Source organism: Hylobates moloch, unplaced genomic scaffold, assembly GCF_009828535.3.
Source record: "Hylobates moloch isolate HMO894 unplaced genomic scaffold, HMol_V3 SCAFFOLD_8, whole genome shotgun sequence".
In the NCBI taxonomy this organism is placed as follows: Eukaryota; Metazoa; Chordata; class Mammalia; order Primates; family Hylobatidae; genus Hylobates; species Hylobates moloch.
Window position 1 is genome coordinate 6,423,132 of NW_026652283.1, and position 17,324 is coordinate 6,440,455.

Consider the following 17,324-nt stretch of genomic DNA (forward strand, 5'->3'; position numbering starts at 1 on the left):
ATTTATTAGTAAGGATCAAAGACTTTGAGGCTGGGTGTGGTGGCTCATGCCTGTAATCCCAGCACTTTGGGAGGCTGAGGTGGGTGGATCACTTGAGGTCAGGAGTTTAAGACTAGCCTGTCAACATGGGTGAAATCCCGTCTCTACTAAAAATACAAAAAAAATTAGCTGGGTGTGGTGGTGGACACCTGTAATCCTAGCTACTTGGGAGGCTGAAGTGGGAGGGTTGCTTGAACCTGGGAAATGGAGGTTACAGTGAGCCAAGATCGCACCACTGCACTCCAACCTGGGTGACAAAACGAGACTCTGTCTCAAAAACAAACAAACAAAAAACACACACAGATGGGCGCGGTGGCTCACACCTGTAATCTCAGCACTTTGGGAGGCCGAGGAGGGTGGATCACGAGGTCAGGAGTTTGAGACCAGCCTGGCCAATATGGTGAAACCCCATCTCTACTAAAAATACAAAAATTAGCTGGGTGTGGTGGCGGGCACCTGTAATCCCAGCTGCTTGGGAGGCTGAGGCAGGAGAATCACTTGAACCTGGGAGGCAGAGGTTGCAGTGAGCCGAGATTGCTCCACTGCACTCCAGCCTGGGCAACAGAGCAAGACAATGTCTCAAAAAAAAAAAACAAAAAAAAAAAAACCCAGCCGGGCGCGGTGGCTCACGCATGTAATCCCAGCACTTTGGGAGGCTGAGGCAGGCGGAACATGAGGTCAGGAGATTGAGACCACCCTGGCCAACTTGGTGAAACCCCGTCTCTACTAAAAATACAAAAATTAGCTGGGTGTGGTGGCTCATGCCTGTAATCCCAGCTACTTGGGAGGCTGAGGTAGGAGAATTACTTGAACCAGGGAGTCAGAGGTTGCAGTGAGCCAAGATGGCGCCACAGCTCTCCAGCCTGGCGACAGAGCGAGACTGCATCTCAAAAACAAACAAACCAACCAACCACCACAATAACAAAGGCTTTGAGACCTCAGCTGAAGGGCAGTTAATAAATGCTTTTCAAATGTGTGTTGGTGAGTGGGTGTGATTTTTTTATTCAGCTACTACCATGCTTTCCTGTGTGAGCCCTATGAGGAAAAATTGGTTTTGGCCCTTGTTCTAGCATTCTCGGAGCAACAAGTCCTCTTTGGGATTCACCTTTTTCCTGTGACCTTGGGAGTGAATACCTAGGCAGTTAATGGAAAAAGTTATGGCCAAGCACAAGCAAGCTTCGCCTTGACTAAAGGTTTTACCCCTCTATGCTTCTCTCTCTTAGAATTACATGATGCGTAATGCTGTGCTAGCAGCCATGGCGGAGATGGTGCTGCAGGTTCTCAGTGGCGATCAACTGGATGCAGCAGCCCGAGACACCAGAGACCAGTTCTTGGATACTTTACAAGCCCATGGCCATGATGTCAACTCCTTTGTGCGGAGCCGTGTTTTGCAGCTCTTCACCCGAATTGTCCAGCAGAAGGTAAGCAACTTCTATGTGGCAAAGACATATGGTACCTCTCCATATACCAGTGTAAAGAGGAATCCAGTGTTGAAGATAAATATCTGCCCCAAAGAGGTCTAGAATTCACATTTTTATTATCAGTAGTAAAAGTCTTCCTCTACCAAGGACAAGGATATCTGGCTCCCTTTAAGGACTCTAATGTGTCTTACCACTACAAGGAGTACTCCTAATCTATATTCTGTAGAAAGGGTTTTTAGAGTGAGTGGGTAGCTCAGTTTAGAGTATACTTAAAGATCATCTTGAACAAAATGGATGATGTGGGACTTGAGCAGATTCTTCTCTTCCTACCCTACACAGGCTCTCCCCCTGACACGTTTCCAGGCAGTGGTGGCTTTAGCTGTGGGACGTCTGGCAGACAAGTCAGTGCTAGTATGTAAAAATGCCATCCAGCTGCTGGCCAGTTTTCTAGCCAATAATCCTTTTTCCTGCAAGGTAAGTAGACTTGGTCCACCAAAAGAGAAGGAATTAAATGGAAACAGGGATGAAATTATGTCATTTACTGACCCTGCTATTCATTTTACCTAATAGCTTAGTGATACTGACCTTGCTGGACCACTGCAGAAGGAGACCCAGAAATTACAAGAGATGAGGGCCCAGAGGCGAACTGCAGCAGCTTGTAAGTAGTTACTGCCTTGGAGTCCTAACGCCAGACAGGCTTCTCCGTGGAGTCAGAAACTCTAGTGAAAGAGACTAAGTGACACTCTCATTTAGCTGCAGTGCTGGACCCAGAGGAGGAGTGGGAAGCCATGCTGCCAGAGTTGAAGTCTACCCTGCAGCAGCTTCTACAGCTTCCCCAGGGAGAGGAGGAGATTCCTGAGCAAATTGCCAGTACAGAGACGACTGAAGATGTGAAAGGACGCATCTATCAACTGCTTGCCAAAGCTAGTTACAAGTAGGCAAAAGAATGGGATATTCTTCATGATCTGTTTATGTTTAGAGTTAACCTTTGAGAAACTTACATAATGTGTCTTTTAAATGAACTGCACTCAGATATGCTGCCACCAGGTGATGGTAGATGTTTTCATGTAGTAATGGTCTGACCGTAGGCCTAGTCCACAATTAAGCATGTGTTTCTACTTTATAAATGTTTAAAGAAACTACTGAAACAATTAAATGTTAACAATATTATAATCGAACATTAGTCCTCCTTCAATTGAAGAAGAGCACCTATAAATAAGTTCTAGTTGTATGATCTTGAATAAGTTGCTTAACTTTCTGGGCCTTGGTTTCATTATCTATAAAATAAGAAATTGATTAGATCTTATGATCTCTAAGGACTTTCTAATCCTAAATTTCATGAGCTAATAATATCAAACATGCTTAATACTACGTTAATCTTCAAACCTAGTATGAATCCTGATCTTAGAGAAAAGATTTCTCCTAGTGTTTTTGTGACTTTAGAACTTAACAACAAAAGCCCTTATAGCCGTCAACAAGTTTTTTTTTGTTTTTTTGTTTTGTTTTGTTTTTGTTTTTGTTTTTTGAGATGGAGTCTCACTCACTCTGTTGCCCAGGCTGCAGTACAGTGACACGATCTTGGCTCACTGCAACCTCTGCCTCCCAGGTTCAAGCAATTCTTGTGCCTCAGCCTCCCAAGTAGCTGGGACTACAGGTGCGCGCCACCACACCGGGCTAATTTTTTTATTTTTAGTAGAGATGGGGTTTCACCATGTTTGCCAGGCTGTTCTTGAACTCCTGACCTCAGGTGATCCACCCGTCTCAGCCTCCCAAAGTGCCGCAATTACAGGCGTGAGCCACCGCACTCGGCTGCCAACAAGTATTCTTAAACCTCAGCCACAAGTTATTTGTTATTTATTTACTTCTTACCTAATTGGGCTGTTTTTAAAAGGCTAGAGAGTGGCTTGTTTGCCCTATGACTCCCTTATGTTACTTTAGTGTCTCTCTTTTTATTTTGCTAAAGCAAAAATAGAGACTATAGTTTTATAAGTGCATGTTCCACCAAGCATTCTAGTATTTTCTCCTGTCAATTAGAAAAGGATTGTTTGTTTGTTTTTGAGACAGAATCTCACTGTTGCCCAGGCTGGAGTACAGTAGCACAGTCACAGCTCACTGCAGCCTCTCACTGTAGCCTCAACCTGAGTGTAATCGCTCAAGCGCGATCTCCCACATTAGCCTCCTGAGTAGCCTGGTTAATTTATTTATAATTTGTAGCTGGGATTACAGGTACATACCACCATGCCCGGCTTTTGCCAGCCTGGGCAACGTGGCAAGAAGATAACATGTAGACAAGCAGTCAAACATGTATTCTTTTTTCCCTCTTTTATATGACTGATAGAATTCTCTGCCCACGGATCTACCATCTTGTTTTTTTCACTTAACTATGTGTCTCAGTGATTTTTAAAAACATTTATGGCTGGGCGCAATGGCTCATACCTGTAATCCCAGCTACTTGGGAGGCTGAGGCAGAAGAATTGCTTGAACCCAGGAAGCAGAGGTTGCAGTGAGCTGAGATTGCTCCGCTACACTCTACCCTGGGTGACAGAGGAAGACCATCTCAAAAAAAAAAATTTGTAGATGGCCAGGTGCAGTGGCTCACACCTGTAATCCCAGCACTTTGGGATCCCAAGGCTGGTGGATCTCTTGAGGCCAGGAGTTTGAGGCCAGCCTGGCCAACATGGCGAAACCCCATCTCTGCTAAAATTACAAAAATTGGCCAGGTGTGGTGGCACGTACCTGTAATCCTAGCTATTTGGGGAGCTGAGGCATGAGAATCACTCGAACCTAGGAAGCAGAGGTTATAGTGAGCCAAGATCATGCCACTACACTTCAGCCTGGGTGACAGAACAAGACTCTGTCTCTAAAAAATATATATATATATTTATACATAAATAGTTTCCCACTCTCCTCTTTTTTTGAGAGAGAGTGTCTCACTCTGTTGCCCATGCTGGAGTACAGTGGTATGATCACAACTCACTGCAGCTTTGATCTCCCAGGCTCAAGTGATCCTCCCACCTCAGCTCCCTCAAGTAGCTGAGACCACAGGCACACACCATCACACCCACAGGCACACACCATCACACCCACAGGCACACACCATCACACCCACAGGCACACACCATCACACCCACAGGCACACACCATCACACCCGGCTAACTTTTTTTACTTTTTGTATAGTTGGATCTCCCTGTGTTGCCCAGACTGATCTCGAATTCCTGGGCTCACGTGTCCCCATTATTTTTTATGACTACATAGAATCTTATTGTCTGGATGTGCCTGAATTAACTAATTATTGAAAGTTTATTGTTTCTAAACTTAGGAAAGTTTTTAAACAGGTTTATGGAGTAGGTTTATGATTTTGATTTTAAAACTTTAAAAAGCCTTATTGGAGTTTTTTTGAAGACTGTAGTAATGCCTTGTAGCTTCAGAAATAGGAAAAGTGTTTGCAGATGAGCAGTCAGGGAAAAAAAAATAGGCAAAGTGTTTTGAGCCCTACCCCTTAGTAGGTGCTGTAACAACTTTTTAAGCATGTTAAGTGCTCCTTTTCTCTGGGCAGTAGGTCCAGGGACTTGATAGAATCATGAGGTAAGCTCCCCTACAAACGGCTGAAGTGACATTCTTCTGGGTGCTGACAGGCTGGTGTTTTTTCAGACAGGCCATCATTCTCACTCGAGAAGCCACAGGACACTTCCAGGAGTCCGAACCCTTCAGTCATATAGACCCAGAGGAGTCAGAGGAGACCAGGCTCTTGAATATCTTAGGACTTATCTTCAAAGGTAATCATTTTCCTTCTTCAGTCAATAAACAACACATGTCAACTGGTATTTACTGAGCATTAACTTTATGCCATCATTGGCCTGGTTAACAGAACCTGGTGCCGAAGATCCCAGAGATGAATTGGCATTACTTTTGCTCTGGAATGGAAGCAGCCCACGGGCCTAAGATTGATAGTCACAGGGTGACTGTCCAGACCATAGAGGTCTTTAGGTATGGTTTCTGAGAAATTAAGATATTTTAGAGTAAGTTCTAATTTCATATCTTCACATTGTGAAAAGAGATATCCAGGGCCAGATGTAGTGGCTTACGCCTGTAATCCTAGCACTTTGGGAAGCCAAGGCAGGAGGATTGCTTGAGCCCAGGAGTTCAAAATCAGCCTGAGCAACATGACAAAACCCCCGTCTCTACAAGGAATACCAAAAAAAATTAGCCAGGTGTGGTGGCACGCACCTGTCGTCCCAACTGCTCAGGAGGCTGAAGCGAGAGACTCACCTGAGCCCAGGGAAGTTGAGGCTGCAGGGAGCGGTGATCATTGCCACTGCACAGCCTAGGCAACAGAGTGAGACTCCATCTCAAAAGAAAAAAAGAAGGAAAAGAAATAAGTAAATATCCAGGAATGTTGACAGCTGTTGGATTCCCCTGTATCCCCTTGAACGAAACCATCCTGTACTTCTCTAACTCCTTAGGCCCAGGAGCTTCCACACAAGAAAAGAATCCCCGGGAGTCTACAGGAAACATGGCCACAGGACAGACTGTCTGTAAAAATAAACCCAGTGTGTCGGAGCCTGAGGAATCCAGGGGAAATGATGAACTGGTGAAGCAGGAGATGCTGGTACAGTATCTGCAGGATGCCTACAGCTTCTCCCGGAAGATTACAGAGGCCATTGGCATCATCAGCAAGATGATGTACGAAAACACAACTACAGGTATGCCAGAGTCCCCTTCTGTAAGGACAGCCTTGGGGTTCTTTTTAATTTTTTTAATTTTTATTAATAATAGAGATGGGGCCTTCCTTTGTTGCTCAGGCTGGTCTCCAACTGCTGGGCTCAGGCAATTCTTCTGCATCAGCCTCCTAAAGTGCTGGTATTACAGGTGTGAGCCACTGCTCCCAGCCATGGATCTTGGAGTTCTTTTCCATATTTTATTGCTATATCTATCTGCTCCTTTAAAAGGCAGGGGTTCTCGGCTGGGCGCGATGGCTCATGCCGGTAATCCCAACACATTGGGAGGCCAAAGCGGGAGGACAGGTTGAGGCCAGGAGTTCGAGAGCAGCCTGGGCAACATAGCAAGACCCTATCTCTACAAAGAAACAAAAATTAGCTGGGCATGATGGCACACACCTGTAGTTCCAGCTACTCGGAAGGCTGGGCAGGAGGATTGCTGGAGCCTGGGAGTTTGAGGCTACAGTGAGCTGTGGTCATGCCACTGCACTCTAGCCGGAGCAACAGAGTAAGAACCTGTGTCTTAAGAAAAGAAAAAAAAAAAGGCAGGGGTTCTTTATTTCTATTTGCTTCCTCTAGCCACTTATACAGCTTATACATTTTAATGCATATAGTATTTCATGATAAGGCATTATAGGAGGAGTTGACATTGTCAGGGAAAATGAGGAAGGCCTCCATTTGCATCTTGCTACATTCAGAAAGGTTCTGTCGTTAGGTATTGGGGGAGTTTTGCGAAGTAGATAGGTGACATTTGCACATGTTCTCTCAGTGGTGCAGGAGGTGATTGAATTCTTTGTGATGGTCTTCCAATTTGGGGTACCCCAGGCCCTGTTTGGGGTGCGCCGTATGCTGCCTCTCATCTGGTCTAAGGAGCCTGGTGTCCGAGAAGCTGTGCTTAATGCCTACCGCCAACTCTACCTCAACCCCAAAGGGGACTCCGCCAGGTATATGGGGTGCTTTTGCCTTTGCTGACTTTTCCAAGGTCAGCTTCTCACAGGACTTCCCTTGTCTCCTAAAGGAAGAGGTGCATTTCTCCAGAGGAGTTCCAGATCCATAGGCAGTCCATCATAATGGGGCTTAGGGTGGGGCTCGGTTTCCAGGGACAGCAGTTTTGTAACACTGTGGTGGGATAGCCCTAATCACTGTTTGCCAAGTTCAGTTTCCCAATCTTATAGTGACTGCTGATCTCTGCTGTTCCCACAGAGCCAAGGCCCAGGCTTTGATTCACAATCTCTCTCTGCTGCTAGTGGATGCCTCGGTTGGGACCATTCAGTGTCTTGAGGAAATTGTAAGGCTTCCTGCTCTTTCTTTCTTCATTCAACAAGTATTTTGGGTGTTGTTGTTGTTGGTGTTGTTGTTGTTTTGAGACGGAGTCTCGCCCCGTTGCCCAGGCTGGAGTGCCATGGCGCAATCTTGGCTCACTGCAACCTTCACCTCCCAGGTTCAAGCGATTCTCCTGCCTCAGTCTCCCGAGTAGCTGGGATTACAGGCATGTGCCACCATGCCCGGCTAATTTTTTGTATCTTTAGTAGAGACGAGGTTTCACCATGTTGGCCGGGCTGGTTTCGAACACTTGACCTCGTGATCCACCCACCTCAACCTCCTAGAGTGCTGGGATTACACGTGTGAGCCAAAGCACCCGGCAACAAGTATTATTGAGTTATTACTAAGTATTTAGCAATTTACTTAGCTCCAGAAAGAAGTATAAGACTATTTGCTTTCATGTTCCCAACTTTAAAGGAACCAACAGTCTAGCTGGTAGTCAAAAACCACAGAACATTTTTAGAACAATGCAGCAGGTAGATAATAAAGTGCCAGAATAAGTTGTATGGGTGATGGTTGTCATAGCAATAATAACATCACTTATATGGTATTGAATATATGGCAGGCACTCACACGTTACTCACAGTAACTTGTTTAATCCTCATGACAGCCCTGTGAGGTAGCATTATCTGCATTTTACAATGAGAAATCTGAGGCACAGAGAAGTTACTGAACTTGGCTGGTTACAGCTAGTTAGTGGCAAAGTTTGAGATTCAAACTCGGGTAATAAGAGCTCTAGAAAACATACTCTTAACTTCTGTGTTCTACTGAGGGGTACAGAGTAGGAAACAGAGCGGTTTGGGGTAGAATGGTCAAGGAAGCTTCCTGAAGGTGGCAGGACTTAAGCTGGGTCTCGAAAGATGAGTAGGATTTAGAGAATCAGAGCAAGGAGGGAGGGCATTTCAAACAGAACCCAAGAAACAGCACAGTTCACATTGTAGAACAAAGAAGATTGTGTTCTGGTTCAAATTATCTGGAAAAGACCGGGCATGATGGCTCATGTCTGTAATCCCAGCACTTTGGGAGGCCAAGGCAGCAGATTACCTGAGGTCTGAGGTCAGGAGTTCGAGACCAGCCTGGCCAACATGGCGAAACCCCGTCTCTACTAAAAATACAAAAAAATTAGCCAGGTGTGGTGGTGGGCACCTGTAGTCCCAGCTACTCGGGAGGCTGAGGCAGGACAGTCGCTTGAACCCAGGAGGTGGAGGTAGCAGTGAGCCGAGATCACGCCACTGCACTCTAGCCTGGGCGACAGAGGGAGACTCTGTCTCAAAAAAAAAAAAAAAAAAATCTGGAAAAGATAAAGTTGTGAATGTAGGTTGGAACTAAACTGTGGAAGTCCCTGAATGACTTCAGGAGTCTAGGACTTTAGCTGTGTTAGCCAGGCACCCAGCATTTTAGTGAGACAATTCTGCTTTGTAGCACTTGCATTGTGGGCACAGAGAGGGGAGGTGGCGCTGGGAAGAGCACTCCTGCCAGCCACATTTTTCTCACTGGGGAAAAGAAAAGAGCCTGGTGGTGGTGATTGGCCACAATGTCATAGGCCAGTTACCGGCAAAAGCCCTACAAGAGGCAGGGGAGAGCAGCTGCAACCTGGGGTGCAACAGAAGTGACCTGGGGAAGCAGAGGCTGAGGAGACCAACCCATGGGAAGGAAGGCCAGTGGAGGCTGCTGCAGTGGGCAGTAATGAGGGGCTGGACTTGGGGATTGGAGAAATCACTGCAGAATGGGCTTAATGGAAGACAAATTTTTAAAGGAAAAATAGTGACTGATTTGTAAAAAAATGAGGTGACTGAAATTTTAAGCACATATAACTGATGAAGTGTTGATACCACTGGCAAAATGAAAAGGCAAGGAAGGATGATGGATGGCTTCTATGTTAGACATGCTGAGTTTGTGGTAACGGCAAGAAAACCTCTTAGAAAGCTCCAGACTTAGAACTATGGACCCACATGGAACTCAGAAGGTCAGTTTCGATATGTCACTTGAATAAAATCGTTTTGAAGGCATGAGAGTAGAAAAGTGGAGCTGGAAAGCCTCTCAAGCCCCTGCGTTACGTTTGCGCCTCCTCTGTCTTTTTCCATTCCTAAGTATTACTTTTGTCTGCTTCAGGTTCTCAATATCATCTTCAGAAAAGCAGACCAAAGATCAAGGAACTGTTCATTTTTGGCTTGAGCCCTTTTTCTTTTCTCCTTAGCTCTGTGAGTTTGTGCAGAAGGATGAGTTGAAACCAGCAGTGACCCAGCTGCTGTGGGAGCGGGCCACCGAGAAGGTCGCCTGCTGTCCTCTGGAGCGCTGTTCCTCTGTCATGCTTCTTGGCATGATGGCACGGTGAGGCTCAAGTCCAGCAGGCAATGGGGCGGGAGAGCAAAGGAAGGTTCTGAGAAGGCTCCTTTTCCTTCAGTGACATTGTCACAGTGAGGCCCAGCCGAGCTCTGCTGTGAGTTATAACGCCACCTAAATGGAAAAGAAAATAGTGAGAGTACCAGCCCTCCTGCCTGGTAGTAGTGGGATTCAGTAAAGCAACAGGACCCAAGAGGCTGGCCCTGTGTCAGAGCCTCGCTATAGTGTTCCAAGGCTCCAGACACCACATGAGGTGCTGGGACCTACCCCTGTTGGCCCTTTCTCCCACGTTGAGTCCAATCCATGACCTCCTTTAACTCTGTGGCTTCCTTCCCCTAGAGGAAAGCCAGAAATTGTGGGAAGCAATTTAGACACACTGGTGAGCATAGGGCTGGATGAGAAGTTTCCACAGGACTACAGGCTGGCCCAGCAGGTGTGCCATGCCATTGCCAACATCTCGGACAGGAGAAAGGTATGTGGGGGTGGTTCCAAACTAAGGAGAGTGGAGATCCTCGTGTCCACCCTGTACATACAGCCGCGTTGTCTTGTTCTCCACAGCCTTCTCTGGGCAAACGTCACCCCCCCTTCCGGCTGCCTCAGGAACACAGGTTGTTTGAGCGACTGCGGGAGACGGTCACAAAAGGTGAGCTCTCAGGAAAGGCCCTGGGCAGATTTGGGCCCTTTGTTGCAGTGAACAACTTCTCCCTCCTCCTCCGCAGGCTTTGTCCACCCAGACCCACTCTGGATCCCATTCAAAGAGGTGGCAGTGACCCTCATTTACCAACTGGCAGAGCGCCCCGAAGTGATCTGTGCCCACATATTGCAGGGCTGTGCAAAACAGGCCCTGGAGAAGCTAGAAGAGAAGAGAACCAGTCAGGAGGACCCGAGTAAGTGGGCAGGGGTTGACCCACTGCGGCAGCCAGCTTCTGTTTTCCCTGCAGGGCCGGGAGCCACTGCCACCAGCACTTTCTGCAACAACCCTTAGTGTCCACTGTGTCGTTTTTGTCCAAGTTGAAGTTGGGCCAGTTCCCACCCCCAACTCTTACTCCTTCGCTAGTTTGAATAGCACGTGAGCAAGGGGAAGATCAGTAAAAATCGGATTCAGGTTTGATGGGACTTAAAAATGTCTCTCTGCCCCGCCTTCCCTCTCCCTCTCCTCCAGAGGAGTCCCCCGCAATGCTCCCCACTTTCCTGTTGATGAACCTGCTCTCCCTGGCGGGGGATGTGGCTCTGCAGCAGCTGGTCCACTTGGAGCAGGCAGTGAGTGGAGAGCTCTGTCGGCGCCGAGTTCTCCGGGAAGAACAGGAGCACAAGACCAAAGATCCCAAGGAGAAGGTGTGTGAATGTCCTTAGCACTTCCCAGATTTATTTCAGACCTCAGCTCAGAGCTGAGCTGATCCCCTTCCGGCAATCTCTGCTCCTCTGCTATTACATGAAGCGAAGAATTTCTGCCTCTCTGTGGCTACTACCCTAGGACAGGTTCATGTGAACAATGATGAAACTGTCAGTGATCACCCAGGAAGGAAAGATTTAGGTAAATGCAGAGTGTGGAGTTAGAGACCTCAGCATAAAATTAGAGGCGTTTGTTTTGTCTGAGGCGGGGTTTGTTAGAACATGCACGTACCCGCCCGCTTTTCCGTCAGCTTTCATTGCTGGCCTGGCCCGGGTGGGGCCCTGTGTTCTCTCCACTAGAGGCAGTGATGTCTTGCAGACAAATAAGACACAGAGCCTTGCAGCGCTGGGGAAGTCTGACCTCTGTGACTTCGAACCACTGTCTGGCATGGTCCATCTGTTTACCATATACAGGAAACGACGTCTTCCATGAGGACGAGGTGTAGAAACACGCTTTGGCAACTGAAAACAAATGGGGACCTCGTTGTTTCCCTGCTTAATTCAGGAATCCTTTCTCTTTACAGACACATTTGACAATCCTCTAAATGGTTTTGTAGAATTTGCCCTTCCTTACTTTGTTCATGCAAAACAAAGTATGGGCTGGAATCAAAAATGTTGTCTCTGCTTATCCATGATCCCCGGTTTCATTTCCTTTAGAATACAAGCTCTGAGACCACCATGGAGGAGGAGCTGGGGCTGGTTGGGGCAACAGCAGATGACACAGAGGCAGAACTAATCCGTGGCATCTGCGAGATGGAACTGTTGGATGGTAAGAAAAATTGCTGCACTCAGCAGTTTCTTCCCAACTGAGATAACCTGTCCCAAACCTGCAGTTACTCTTCCAACAGGCAAACAGACACTGGCTGCCTTTGTTCCACTCTTGCTTAAAGTCTGTAACAACCCAGGCCTCTATAGCAACCCAGACCTCTCTGCAGCTGCTTCACTTGCCCTTGGCAAGTTCTGCATGATCAGGTAGGCCGTGGGGTTGGTACCACCTCAAGGAAGATGGAGATGAAATGGCTTCCCTGATGATCCTCTTCTTGCTCCTAGTGCCACTTTCTGCGACTCCCAGCTTCGTCTTCTGTTCACCATGCTGGAAAAGTCTCCACTTCCCATTGTCCGGTCTAACCTCATGGTTGCCACTGGGGATCTGGCCATCCGCTTTCCCAATCTGGTGGACCCCTGGACTCCTCATCTGTATGCTCGGTAAGAGACCCCTCACAGCGTGGTGGCTGTTCCAGGAGCTCCGCGGTCTGTTGAGAGTCAGTGTGAGAATCACCAGGGCTCTTCCCCTAGGCTTTGGCATCACTGCGAACATCTGCTTGATACTTGACCTGTACAGGCCCCTGGCTAAGAGTCACCCCAGTGGGACTGACACTTCTGGTTAGAAGCTTCACCTCTTTCCCCCACTCCAGCTTTCACCTCTAGACAGCTTTCCGACTGCTTCTGGAGTGGTAGAGCATGGGGTCATCGATTCCCGCCGAGGGCCTTTTCTACCAGTGTTAGGGTGTAGTCCGGAGGTCTCGGTCCCCATGACCCGCAATTCCATTCCTAGCCTCCGGGACCCTGCTCAGCAAGTGCGGAAAACAGCAGGGCTGGTGATGACCCACCTGATCCTCAAGGACATGGTGAAGGTGAAGGGGCAGGTCAGCGAGATGGCGGTGCTGCTCATCGACCCCGAGCCTCAGATTGCTGCCCTGGCCAAGAATTTCTTCAACGAGCTCTCCCACAAGGTGAGAGGCAGAGAGGCACTGAGGGCTCGCTGCAGAGGGAATATGTATGTAGGTCACCTCATCTCCTTAACGTGGCTCTCTCTTACAGGGCAACGCAATCTATAATCTCCTTCCAGATATCGTCAGCCGCCTGTCAGACCCCGAGCTGGGCGTGGAGGAAGAGCCTTTCCACACCATCATGAAGTATTGTTCCCCGGGCCCTGGGGCACATTTTCCACATAGCAGGGGCTTAGGAGTGAGACACACCTGTATTTAAATTCCACCTTGGCTACTCTTCAGCTGTACAGCCTTCAGCAGTAACTTAGCCTCTTTGTGCCTATTTCCTCTTCTTTTGAGGCTGATGATACTTAACCCTTAGTTCTTGAAAATATTAAATAAGATAAAGTTCCTAACATGGTGGCAGGCATACGGTAGCACTCACTCCCTAGTAGCTGCTCCTGTTAATTTCCATTCACAGGGAAAATTCCTGAGGTGGGGGTTCCTTCTCTGCTGAATGGGACAGGGCAAGGGGAGTGGTGAGGCAGACAGGGGCCATGGCAGAGAACATCAGAGAAGACGGGTGCTGGGGGAGGGTCCAGGGTTGGTCTTAGTGGATGGCAGAGCCGGCCCTGGGCCATCGTCGCACATCCTCATCTCCCCGTCCTGCAGACAGCTCCTCTCCTATATCACCAAGGACAAGCAGACAGAGAGCCTGGTGGAAAAGCTGTGTCAGCGGTTCCGCACAGCCCGGTATGCTGCCCTCCCTGAGGGTTCTTTGTGCTGAGCAGGGCCCTGCAGGGGAGAAAGGCCCATCCCTCACCCCTTTCCTGCCCCCACGGTGGCATCCCTGGGACTGGGGAGGCTGATGGGGAAGGTTGAGCCTTTACTAGCTGGATCTCCAGGTTCCTCAACAAAGCCCTTCCTGTCTGCAGAACTGAGCGGCAGCAGCGAGACCTGGCCTACTGCGTGTCACAGCTGCCCCTCACAGAGCGAGGCCTCCGCAAGATGCTTGACAATTTTGACTGTTTTGGAGACAAACTGTCAGATGAGTCCATCTTCAGTGCTTTTTTGTCAGTTGTGGGCAAGCTGCGACGTGGGGCCAAGCCTGAGGGCAAGGTGAGCAGCACGGGACACTTCAATGCCTGTCGGGTTCTGGGCTGGCTAAGACATCTGCCAACCGTGGGCAGCATCCGGCTCTTGCAGTCACGTTCCCGTCCTACTTACCCCCAGCTTGGTTGCAACCAAATTGCCACAGTGACCCAAGACCAGATCTTTCTGTCTCCAATTCTTTTTTTATTACTCCAGAAACAACCAAAGCAGCATCTCATTCAATTCTTGTTTGTTTTTAATAGTTTTTCTTTATTTTTCAGAGCAGTTTTAGGTTCAAAGCAAAATTGAGCAGAAAGTACAGGGAGTTCCCTTCTAGCCCTTGCTGCTACGCATCCCAGCCTTCCCCACCTTCAACATCCTGCAGCAGGGGGCACATTTGTTACAGCCGAACCTACACTTACACATCATCTCCCAAAGTCATGCTTTACCTTGGAGTTCACTGCACGTAATGACATGTACCCACCACTGCAATATCATACAGAAGAGTTTCACTGCCCTACAAATCCCCTGCACTCCACCTGTTTATCCCTCTCTCCCCACAACCCCTGATCTTTTTACTGTTGCCATTACTTTGCCTTTTCCGCAGTGTATATCATTGGAATGATCCAGTATGGAGCCTTCTCACCTTGGCTTCTTAGTAATGTGCGTTTAAGGCCCTCCATGTCTTCCATGGCCTTGTTTCTTTTTAATGAGAAGTAACTGTTTTCAGGCCTGCTCTGAATCTCCTTTTCTCCCTCCAGGCTATAATAGACGAATTTGAGCAGAAGCTTCGGGCCTGTCATACCAGAGGTTTGGATGGAATTGAGGAGCTTGAGATTGGCCAAGCAGGTAGCCAGAGAGCGCCGTCAGCCAAGAAACCATCCACTGGTACTAAGGCAGCCTGTGCGGGCGAGACCAGACTGGGCCCTCCCCTCCTGCAGTGATTTGTTTCTTCTTCTTTTTTAAATCACGTTTTCTTGCCTTTTCTAGGTTCCAGGCGCCAGCCTCTGGCTTCTACAGCCTCAGACAATGACTTTGTCACCCCAGAGCCCCGCCGTACTACCCGTCGGCATCCAAACACCCAGCAGCGAGCTTCCAAAAAGAAACCCAAAGTTGTCTTCTCAAGTGATGAGTCCAGTGAGGAAGGTATGATGCTCCCGCCTGTTCCCCGCCCGGAAGGCACACAGCTAGGGTGCGGAGGGCTGGTTTCCACAGGACCTGCTGCGGGGGCCTGAGTGTAGATGCTCTGCCCCACTGCCCCAGAAGGGCCTCTCCTGTACAGCTTGGATTTTATTTCTGCAGTGTGGTGTGGGATTGTCTCACTTGTTCTCTGATACCTATTTTTCACCATCTTTTTGACTCAGCTGTTTCTTACTCCTTTAATTCTTTGCATAGATCTTTCAGCAGAGATGACAGAAGAGGAGACACCCAAGAAAACAACCCCCATTCTCAGGGCATCGGCTCGCAGGCACAGACCCTAGGAAGTCTGCTCCTGCCCTCCCTGTGCAGGGCGTCTTGTAGGGTGACCTGGAATTCGAATTCTGTTTCCCTTGTAAAATATTTGTCTGTCTCCTTTTTTAAAAAAAAAACAAACAAACAAAACGGCCGGGCACTGTGGCTCACGCCTGTAATCCCAGCACTTTCTGATACCAAGGCGGGTGGATCACCTGAGGTCGGGAGTTCGAGACCAGCCTGACCAACATGGAGAAACCCCATCTCTACTAAAAATAAAAAATTAGCCGGGTGTAGTCGCGTGCGCCTGTAATCCCAGCTACTCAGGAGGCTGAGGCAGGAGAATCGCTTGAACCCGGAGGCGGACGTTGCAGTGAGCCGAAATCACACCATTGCACTCCAGCCTGGGCAACAATAGCGAAACTCCATCTCAAATTTAAAAAAAAATGCATACATCATCTTTAAAATGCAAGGCTTTCTCTTAAATTAGCCTAACTGAACTGCATTGAGCTGCTTCAACTTTGGAATATATGTTTTGCCAGTCTCCTTGTTTTCTAATGAATAAATGTTTTTATACTTTTAGACATTTTTTCCTAAGCTTGTCTTTGTTTCATCTTTCACATTAGCCCAGATTCATGCAGCAGAGAGAGGGTTATCAGTGCAGAGAGAGATGAGTGAGCCCGGAGTCCTAGGGCCTGTCCTGGGATGGCAGATGAGCTTCCTGCCCCGTCACTGCCACCTTTACCCTCTCAACCTCTGGACCCTGCACAGTGACCAGACAGCCTCTCTGGGGAGAATTATGCAGTGCCTAGGCTCCAGATCAGTGCTTCTGAACCGGGGGCAATTTTGCCTGCCAGAGGACATTTGACAACACCTGGGGCCTTTTTTGTTGTCATAGCCTGTGGGGGAAGAATGCTACCAGCATTAGTGGGAGGCCAGGGATGTTGCTAAACATCCTACAGTGAGTGCACAGGACAGCCCCTCAACAAAGAATTACACAGCCCCAAATGTCAATAGTGTCACAGTTGAGAAAACCTGCTCTAGACCAAGGGTTGCTTTCTGCCATGTGCCTCACCCCACCCCCACTCGTGTTCCCTAATCGCATCTCCAAAGGTTGGCAGCAGACCGGCCCAGGCTCGTGGAAGGTCAGATCATGATCCCCCTCCAGCTCTGCGGGAGACAAGACCTGTCTCCCAGCATTCCACATTGTTCCCAGGTCTGCAGGGGGCGTGGGCTATGCTGCAGGCGGGCTGCCCCCTGAAGCCTGCCCACCCTTCTGCAGCTCCTCAAGTCTTCTCTGCTGAGTCACCTTAGAACCGGAGGCTGTGAGCTGGCTGTCGTGACCACACTGGTGCCTCTGCTGTCATGACAACAGCACACTACGTCAGTAGTGCTCCCTGGGCACTGAGCTCCCTCTTTGCGGGGAGAAGACAGTAATGAAAAATGACAAGCCTGAGGCAGAGGGGAAGATGGCGCCTCCGAATCAGGCTTGGGTGGTGCAGGAGCATGGAGGTGCTCTTAAGGCTCTCGATGGGAAAGGGTTAATGGTCCTGGTTGCAGGAGTAGCTGAGTCAGAGGTGGGGCTTCCTCCACTCCCCCACCCCACCCCTTCCACCATTAGGGACCCTCTTGCCTTGCTCTTGCTACTCTGCTCTGGGTGGTCATTGTGAAAAGCCCGCACCAACCATGGCAATGGCAGCCAGAGGAGGATACAGCCCGGCTCTGGGTCCCAGGAGGAAAGGCAATCCAGAAAGGCAGGGTCAGGGACTGGAGTCCTGTGGGGTGCCTTTTAAGCAAAGATTATCACCAGGCAGGCTAAACTTAGCAACTGGCT

General features: G+C 48.6%; 1 protein-coding gene across 3 annotated transcripts in view; it reads left to right on the forward strand.

The window, feature by feature from the left end:
• The window catches only part of NCAPD2 (non-SMC condensin I complex subunit D2), a 32,626-nt gene extending 16,554 nt beyond the window's left edge, over nt 1–16,072 (forward strand). For 2 of the 3 annotated variants that reach the window (XM_032159387.2, XM_058441976.1), the window contains 23 exons: nt 1,263–1,460; nt 1,800–1,934; nt 2,031–2,118; nt 2,214–2,394; nt 5,113–5,237; nt 5,925–6,164; nt 6,949–7,123; nt 7,383–7,467; nt 9,700–9,833; nt 10,185–10,317; nt 10,404–10,488; nt 10,565–10,732; nt 11,008–11,180; nt 11,895–12,006; nt 12,086–12,209; nt 12,288–12,443; nt 12,793–12,970; nt 13,059–13,153; nt 13,619–13,699; nt 13,882–14,065; nt 14,800–14,926; nt 15,029–15,184; nt 15,434–16,072. In XM_032159387.2, the coding sequence (XP_032015278.1) occupies nt 1,263–1,460; nt 1,800–1,934; nt 2,031–2,118; nt 2,214–2,394; nt 5,113–5,237; nt 5,925–6,164; nt 6,949–7,123; nt 7,383–7,467; nt 9,700–9,833; nt 10,185–10,317; nt 10,404–10,488; nt 10,565–10,732; nt 11,008–11,180; nt 11,895–12,006; nt 12,086–12,209; nt 12,288–12,443; nt 12,793–12,970; nt 13,059–13,153; nt 13,619–13,699; nt 13,882–14,065; nt 14,800–14,926; nt 15,029–15,184; nt 15,434–15,519 (3,219 nt within the window). In that variant the 3' untranslated portion in view covers nt 15,520–16,072. Of the gene's footprint in view, nt 1–1,262; nt 1,461–1,799; nt 1,935–2,030; nt 2,119–2,213; nt 2,395–5,112; nt 5,238–5,924; nt 6,165–6,948; nt 7,124–7,382; nt 7,468–9,699; nt 9,834–10,184; nt 10,318–10,403; nt 10,489–10,564; nt 10,733–11,007; nt 11,181–11,894; nt 12,007–12,085; nt 12,210–12,287; nt 12,444–12,792; nt 12,971–13,058; nt 13,154–13,618; nt 13,700–13,881; nt 14,066–14,799; nt 14,927–15,028; nt 15,185–15,433 lie in introns of those variants that run through there. The other variant, XR_004249119.2, reaches the window with a different exon arrangement.
• Nucleotides 16,073–17,324: the final 1,252 nt, after the last annotated feature.